This window comes from Poecilia reticulata, linkage group LG8 (assembly GCF_000633615.1).
Source record: "Poecilia reticulata strain Guanapo linkage group LG8, Guppy_female_1.0+MT, whole genome shotgun sequence".
In the NCBI taxonomy this organism is placed as follows: Eukaryota; Metazoa; Chordata; class Actinopteri; order Cyprinodontiformes; family Poeciliidae; genus Poecilia; species Poecilia reticulata.
The window spans coordinates 4,682,942-4,691,601 of NC_024338.1; the positions used below are offsets into that span (position 1 = coordinate 4,682,942).

The 8,660-nt window shown below is 38.1% G+C and overlaps 1 protein-coding gene across 5 annotated transcripts in view; it reads left to right on the plus strand.

The window, feature by feature from the left end:
- Positions 1 to 8,660, plus strand: part of LOC103468293 (thyroid hormone receptor alpha) — a 74,491-nt gene that overhangs the window by 50,795 nt on the left and 15,036 nt on the right. For 2 of the 5 annotated variants that reach the window (XM_008415255.2, XM_008415256.2), the window contains 2 exons: positions 2,736 to 2,797; positions 6,839 to 6,960. In XM_008415255.2, coding sequence (XP_008413477.1) covers positions 2,736 to 2,797; positions 6,839 to 6,960 — 184 coding nt within the window. Of the gene's footprint in view, positions 1 to 2,697; positions 2,798 to 6,838; positions 6,961 to 8,660 lie in introns of those variants that run through there. The other 3 variants (XR_001776860.1, XR_001776861.1, XM_008415257.2) reach the window with 2 other exon arrangements.

The window sequence follows — 8,660 nt, forward strand, 5'->3', positions numbered from 1 at the left end:
TTGTTAGATTTACCATTTTCTCCACTGTCCAATGAGAGCATCAATAAATATCAATGCATTTGAAAATATGACTTAATGCAGTTACTGTATGTAGTTTAGTCAGTTAAAACAATAGTTCTTATTGTCAATTTTGTTGTTTTCACAGTAGTGCCACAAAATACTGTGATAAAACTACTRACGTCCATATCGCCCAGCTCTGGACCCATCATGCTAGCTTAGCTTACACATCCTTCACCAGAACTAGTTATGTTGGCAACAGCTGGACTGGAAAAAATTAGCTGTTTTAATATCTGGCCTTTGTSATGAAATGACCCGTCTCATGGCCAGAATATTTGTGCTTTGTGATCATCTGTCTTTCTTATATTYAAAAGTATTGCTATTAGCTAACTGGTTCTAACTTTTGCCTACCCCATAAGTTTCACAGTAAATATAAAAACTGTTTTGTTTTCTAAATCTTATTCATCTGCCAAAATATTTACTATTGCTTCCCTAAATATGAGTTTGTTTGTCAAGCTTTGCAAAATCAAATGTTTATGGTGTGTTTATGGAGAGCCTAAGCAGAGTGTAATAATTTATTGACGGAGGACAGTTGCTACTAATTCCTGTTGTTACTAAATTAATCTTTTAGACTCAATATTGTTTTGGGTCATGTGGTAAATTGACCCAGTTGTTAAACCCCCCCTACTGTCCAAGCCGGTCCCAGACAAGTCGATATCCCAACAGTAAAACCTTGTTCATATGAACCTTTTCCTGATTGTTTGTCCTTTTTCTGTGGGCTTTCAAGGATTTAGATGCTGAGGATTAAGAGGCGCTGCCGACTTTTCCCRTTCTTTTTGCGAAATCCCTGTTGCCCACTCATCTCTTTCAGTGGCAGGAATTTCCAGCTTCCAGCTACGAATGATTGAATTGAAGTGACATTGGGGTGGGGATAAAAAAATTGGTTGGCKAGATAATTTAGGGTTGGGTSTGCAGCAGCATCCTGTAAATCTGAACAGCTCACTGAATGTGATATTATTAGACCAAAGTAGCTCCAGGTGGGAGAGAGTTTATTGTTTTTTGRATGTTTTTCTCCTCATACTCTGGCTTTTGGTCTTTCAAGCCCTGAAACTRTTCTTTATGTACAGTTGAAACCAGAAGTTTGTATACTGAATAAAAAGATACATAGTTAAATTTTACCAAACTTCTCCTGCTTTTKGTCAACTGGAATTACCTGAATTATTTCTATTTGCTAAAGGAAACAACAATAGCAGACAGGATATGCCAGATTTATTCATTAAATTAAGTTTTCAAGATTMGAAGTTTACATACATCTCCTCRGTATTTGGTAATGCTGTCTTTAAACTACATGAATTAGGTCAAATGTTTTGGGTTTCTTTCCACAAGATTCTCATAATAGTTTGCTGGAGTTCTGGTCCATTCCTCCCGATRGAGCCGGTGGAACTGAGTCGGGTTTGTAGACCACCTCACTACCACACACCTTTTCAGACCTACCTACGAAATCCCTGTAAGACTGAGATCAGGGCTTTGTGACGTCGYACCAGAACTTTTTACTTTGGAACCACTTTGACTGTTTACTTCRATTCATTGCCATTTGTCCAACTACCCCCAAGCTTTAACTTTCTTTCTTTAGCTTCAATATTCCCTCATAATGTCCATCCCCTTGATACCATCTATTTTCTGAAGTGTTACCTGCAGCAAAACATAACACAACATGATTCTGCCACCCCGGTGCGTCATAGTTGGGATGGAGTTCCCAGGCTTACAGGCAACCCACTATTTCCTCATTATGGCCAAACAGTTGCACTTTAGTTTCATCAGAACACAGAACATGTCTCCATAAGGGTGTCCCAATCCAGTATGGATATTRGAAGTCAGTCCATTCCATCATTTCTGTCCAGCAGTGCTTGTATCCCACACACAGACCCAAAGGTTAAAAATAAATAGGTCAGTTGTTTTCATACTTGTTGCTGTTGACTATGTTCTCTGAGTAATATCACTTGACCAAGCCTTCTTTAACATACCACACTAAAAAAWTWGTATTAAAATTATGTATGATTTGTGCTGATATCGAATTGGGTCAATATTAGTATCGGTTGATACGCGAAGCTACAATATTGGTATCGTATCAGAAGTGAAAAAGTTGCATCAGGACACCTCTAGTCTCCAGAAGTGAAGGATTTTGTCCCTGTGTGCGTCTGCAAACTGCAATCTGGCATTTTATGTTTTGTGTGGAACATCAAAAGGCCGCTCCTCCTTACTGAGTGACTTTCAGYCCATGTTAGTACAGCACACATTTCACTCTGCATAATGATGCTGTCTCACTGTCCTACAGTAGCATCTTCACCAGGTCTTTGWCCTGTGATTGACCTGCACATTTTGGATCAAAACCCATTCAACTCTGGAACTCAGAACCCGCCTCCTTCCTGAGCGGTATGATGGTTGGACATCCCCATCATGTCTATAGAGGCGTGTAATGTTTTTGAACAGATGAACGAGGAAACCTCAAGCATATGGAAATTGTTCCCATTTCACTTCCTGGTATCCTGGCTGATTTCTTTTGACTTTCCCGTCACGTCCAACTAGACAGCAGTGTGTTCGAGGTGTGGCCAAGAAATACATCCACAGGTGTTCCTCCGATTAACTCAAATGTGTCAACCTGTCAGACGTCTCCAAAGCCATGTTGTTTTGTTCTTACTCTTATCACTGATCACTATGATGTTGCTGTTTTCCTCCAGATGGCCAGATGTGCCGAAGAGAAAGAGGAAAAACAGCCAGTGCTCCATGAAGAGCATGTCTGGTAAGGATTGTTAATCTCTTCCTCCCTCATTCGGCTCATGTTTTCACCTCCAAACAGCAGAACGAGCAAAACCGAGCACAATTCAAAACAGGTTCCCGCTGAGAAGCTCAGGCTGGAGGATTCAGTCAGTCAGTGACTCCACAGCTGGCTCTCCTGAGCTCTGAGTGRTTTCCTCTTTTGCATTAAAGTAATAATCCCCTCCACCACTTTCCATTTCCCCTCTGAGGCTTTGTTGGACAGAGTCACCCACCGAGGTGTGATGACCTGGAATATCAAGGCTCGGAGTTTAAGTGAACAACTACTAAGTGAAGTATTGTTGTTTAAAACATAGGAAATAAATATAGGAACATTCAATGTCTCATGTTTTTGTACCACTCAGTGGGTCAAGCAGTTGATACCTCACTGAAAAATGGCCAATAATGATCAGCTTTTTATTTGCATGGTATTCAGCATTACATTTTTTATTGTTTATTTTATTTTATTTGTGTAAATTATGAAAAGTAAGATGCATACAGGAAGGAGCAGGTGAAATAAGTTTATTCTTCTGCCTACCTCCTTTTCAAATAGTTTTTAAACTACATATCATATTTACATTGTGAATGTGAATATGTTAGAAAGAAATAATCTAAATAGCAACAAAAAAGTTATAGAGGATTTAAAAATTATTTTTTTGTCTATTTAAAACAATCAGTTGACAGCTCAGTTATATTTACATATAATTCATTTAAATAAAAGTGCTATTTTGTAAAAACTAAAATATCAGTTAAATAAGAGTTAAATATACAAACTTATGAGAAATGTCTCAGAAATGTTTTTTTGTTTATTTGTTTATTTATTTATTTTTTGGCCAATTGACAATGTTTTATTTCATAAAACTTTCGCTTGCCCAACAAATGTTAAAGGAATCAGATTTCTCTTTAAGAACTATATGAAAATATTAGAATAGCATAGCAGATATTTAATTTTTATCCTATTGTAAACATGACAGCTCATTAATTATTTTAGGAGCAGATGAGAGAGCAGTTTCTGTAAAAAAAAAAAAAAAATAAWAATAATATATATATTTTTTAAAGCAAAGATAGAATGATTAAAAAAACTGACATTTTAAGCTGTCTTTAGCATCTTATATAAGAGATTAGCATGGCTAGCATGACCAGAGAATAGACTCTTACTCTCCTTCCATAAGGCAGCAGACATTTCTAAATCCAGCATGTTTCATAAGAGTTTGAGAGCAGCTCCTGTATTCTGTTCAGCCTTCCTGTTATCTGCTGAGATCCTTTCTCTCTCCCCTCTCTCTCTATTTGTAAAGCACATCTCAGCACCAACGCAGTTCAAATTGCTTTACAKGATAAAAACATCATACTGTGACCAACTCTAAAGCAAGCAAATAAACATTACATTTGTCAAATGTCATCAGCAAAATCATCAAATATATTGGTCAATGTTCTAGTTATTATTAATAAAAGGCAACTCTAAACAGGTGGGGTTTTAACGTTGATTTAAAGAAACTCAGTGTTGCGACTGTTTTTCAGTTTTCTGGRAATTAGTTCCAGATTTGAGGCGGTTTACTTCCTGACATCTCTGAGCTCGTTTTCAGATTTCATTTTTAAATCCTCACCTGGTGCTARGAAGCTCTGAGTTTAAGTCYGCTTCCCTTAGTAACGCTGATCACACTGAAGAGTGTTGTTGCTACCTAARCCCTGTAGGGCTGAGGAACGTTCTGCTCAGGGTTGGCCCAGTTCATCCCTGTCATGTTTCTGGAGGCATCTCYCTTTGTGGCATTAGATCAGAAATATACTGTTGACTCACATATCAGGACATSCATGTTAAGAAAATAACRTTTCTGATGCGAATAAACAACAGCACATAACCTATTACACTGTCTTTAACAGGAGATAGGGTAACCACAGAAACGGTGTATGAAAAACATACACCCTTTGTTGTAGAAACAACCTTAGCTGCAATAATTTAACAAAATATATATATTTTTGGTAACCTTAGTCGTCTTTCACGCTTTTATAAGGGGAAAAAATGGGTCCAATCTTTTATTTTCTACAATTTTCAGACAGTGACTCAGCCATCACAGCATTAATGCATGAACACATCGGTGTCAAGAGGTCACAGTCATCTCCATTACTGCATGTTAGAGAAGTCATGTGGCTACAAACCAGGCCATAATCATCACAGTTCCACCAATCTACCATGAAGGGTTGTTTCTGACATGCTGTCTGTCCGTCTGTCTGTTGTTGTTTTTGCTTTTACTTTTAGTTATTTGATCAACTTTGCAACCAAGAGAGAACTTATGTATTCTTTTGAAAGAAAAAGAAACAGAGACCTTTTTTCTAGCAACCCTTCTAAGTAACCCAAATCAGTTCAGCGTTATTCTAACTGCACTGTGMTGAACTTTAACATTTAGCATGCTAACTGAGGCCTGTAGAGTCTGATCAGCAGCACGGAGGTTTTATTTTTTCTGAGCAGTCGAGCAGCTGAACTCAGTTTGAACTTTCTGGTTGGCTGTCCTTAATGCTTTCCACTAGAGYGTACTCAGCTAGCTGATTGCTAACCATTGAATTCTTGTATAAAAGCGTATCTTGTTCTCTGCAACATAGCTGCAGTTCAGGGCGGCACAACTCAAAAAATGAAGGCATCAGATGAAAATAAACAAATATTCAAGCAACATCTCAAGAAATGAGCCAGAAAGCAAAATAGAGACGAAAATTTAGCGTTGTATGATTTCTCTTTTGTCTTCRGTAAAAGACCACAAGTTATTTCTCCCACYAGTGCTGTACTAAGGCGTTTTGTTTTGGTTGTATTTACCCAGAATGCCTTGCACTATTGTTTGCTTYCTGCTTTTGGGGCAGTTTCCAAAAGCAGGCARTGGAGCGTAGGAACCGCCCCAGASTTCACTTCAACCAAACTGCGACCTAGGTTTATAGGAGGACCAGAGTTTGCCTTTTTGGTTCRCATCAAAGTTCGATCACACCTCCACAAACCAGCCGGACTGTCTTGGCAAACGAACTAGGATTTGATTGAGGCAAACCAAACAGGGTGTGAATGAACTCTGAGTCTCCCATCAGAGGCGTACAATAAATCTGACTTATATTGATCTGTGTGAATTGCCTGAGTTTAACTCATGGTTTACATCAAAGACTTACARGCTAACATTTGAGACCATTTGCAAACCAACTTCTTGCTTTGAATAAAACAATAACAGTAATAAAACTAACACTTATGATCAACACCTGGTTGTCAGCCGAACAAAAGGCTTTAGATGGACCTCTGCTACTCTTGACTGATGGTATAATATGTCATGTGTTCTTTGTAGTTTTGCCAAATCCCCTTTTATTCTTAAAAATGAGAACTTTTCTTCCTGGATTGTTGTCTTCTCTGCTTTCCGGGTTTTGATAATCTAAACTACATTCTCAGCAGACCAAATCATTAACATATCTTCTATTAAAAATGATACCAGCAGTTACAGAGTTACAAATAGCCTCTTTTGACCCAAGAACCCTGTGTAGGTGGTTTCACCTTGTGTCCTAAGGCTGTTGGTGGCGTTTATCCTTTTCAAGCAGTATCTCACTGTGTGGAAATGAATATTAAAGTCTCTCTGCCACAATAGACCTGTAGAGGTTACACAATCCAAGGAGCAGATCACCTTAGATCATTTAAGGCAGAGCTTAGGGGATCAAAGGAGAACAGGAAAACATTTATGAGAGAAAACATTGAGAGCAAAAGAATATTTCAGGAATCCTTGAAGCCTGAACCTCCTGAGTTTGCATAACAACGACCCCCTGCGGAAAAACAATGMCATTCTTGTGTATGTTCAACCCTGTATCACAGTCTGTTGGGGCCCCTGTGTACAGGTGCTTCACAGAGGCCCCTGTGATAATGCTCAGCCCCTTCCCTCTTCCTCTCCTCCCCCCCATCCTCATCCTCAATCTCACTCCTCACCATCCACCTGTTCCTCCCTCGTTTGCACTTTTTGTCACCCCGTCCTGTCTCACTCTTCATCCTCCTCTTCCTCCTCCTCCTCTCCTTTAGCTCTTAGCATCTCTGTTCCAGGATACATCCCCAGCTATCTGGAGAAGGACGAGCCGTGCGTGGTGTGTGGGGACAAGGCCACCGGCTACCACTACCGCTGCATAACCTGCGAAGGCTGCAAGGTACGCCGCTGGAGTTCAGGGCTGGGTCACACCGCCGCATCACTTCAGCTGCTGCACAGCTCACATGTCATGTTACAGCCATACATTTTAAATATTGATACTTTGTTTAATAGAAAATAACAAAGTAGTGTTTTGATTTTTGTTTTGTTTTTTTTTTAATTGGGGGAAATATTGGTATGTTGTTTTGGAAATTAAAAATGGGGAAAAATGGGCCATGCATTCAGATCCCCTAAATCAATAATCTGTCTCTGCCAGCATTACATTTTCCAGACTTACTACTAATTCTCAATCGGATTTATGTCTGGACTTTGACTGGGTCCGTCAAGCACTCAAATTTGTTTCGATCTAAGTCAACTTACGWTTATTTTAATAATGGATTATTCGGCCGATTTATTCTGCTGATTAATTGATTAATCATAAAAGAATTGGCACATTCTGCAAATTTTCAATTTGAGCCTTTTTAAACATTATTAGAAATGCATTAAAAATGAAAAAAATAAATACATAAAAAATAATTCAATTCCTTTTTTAAATAAGAAAACATACATTTTAGTGCTTAAAATGCAATAACAGCATTCCGTTAGTAAACTCTGGCTCACTCGTAGCAAAAGATGCATCTGCAGCTAAAGCAAGAACAACCAAACATATTTATTGACACTTTTTTATCTGGTATGCTAAATGTATATATATTTKTTGTACATATTTTGTATTTATTGAGCTGTTCGGAAATTGTTCAGAGACTTTTTTTGAATCTCTATATTCCAGTCAAYGATGAATCTATTACTAAATGAGTTGATTATTTCAATAATTGAATAATCAGATTAAAAGTTAAGACCTGGATCTAACCATTCTGTTGGAGCTCACCGGAATGTTTAGTTGAATCTGTCTTGGTTTCCTTCCTGGGTTTCTCTGTATTTATCTTCAGTGATCCTCTCATCAACTCTTCCCTGCTATAAAAAATAATACTGCCCCCACCTTGTTTCACGTTCACKGTGATATTCAAACCAGTTCATGTCAGCTGATCGAATTCTAAAATGTTTCATTTGAATTTAAAATACACTGTAATGCCTTTAGTAGTTAYTCGTTCTAACTCTTACATGTGAATAAAACCTTTTTGAAATTTCACGTAAAAAAAAAAAACTGATCTGGTAAAGAGTGCTGATTGAGAATGTGTGGAGTTTCTACAACTCGGTTATTTAACAAATTTAAAAGACTCATTTCCACTTTTGTCACATTCCAGCCAGACGTCTGTAGTTCTCCGTCCAGGTGTTAGCTCATGGATTTCTTGACTTTAACCGTAACGGTTTTTGCAAACTCCTTTCTTTCAACTCCTTGTATTCTGCCTATAAGATCAGGTTACAGTAAGCTAGCATAACTCAGGTCAAACAGTCTTTACTTTCTCACGAGAGCTTATGTAAGATGTCCACTTATTTCATTGCTTGATAACTTGATCAATCCACTGTTCTTGGAATCCACAAACACCATGTGATGAGATCAATTAGCAAAAAGAACGCTTAAGTGATAAATTAAATGTTCTGGTTGAGGGGTCAGGTTAGATTAGTGAAGCTGAATCTTAAATCTTCTGAACCAGGTTCTTTGGCCAAACTGGAGATTTTTGACGATGGTAACGGAGCGGTGATGATTCAGTCCTGCTTTGAAGTCAATGTCATGAAAGATAGTAGGGGAAATTGCATCATTGT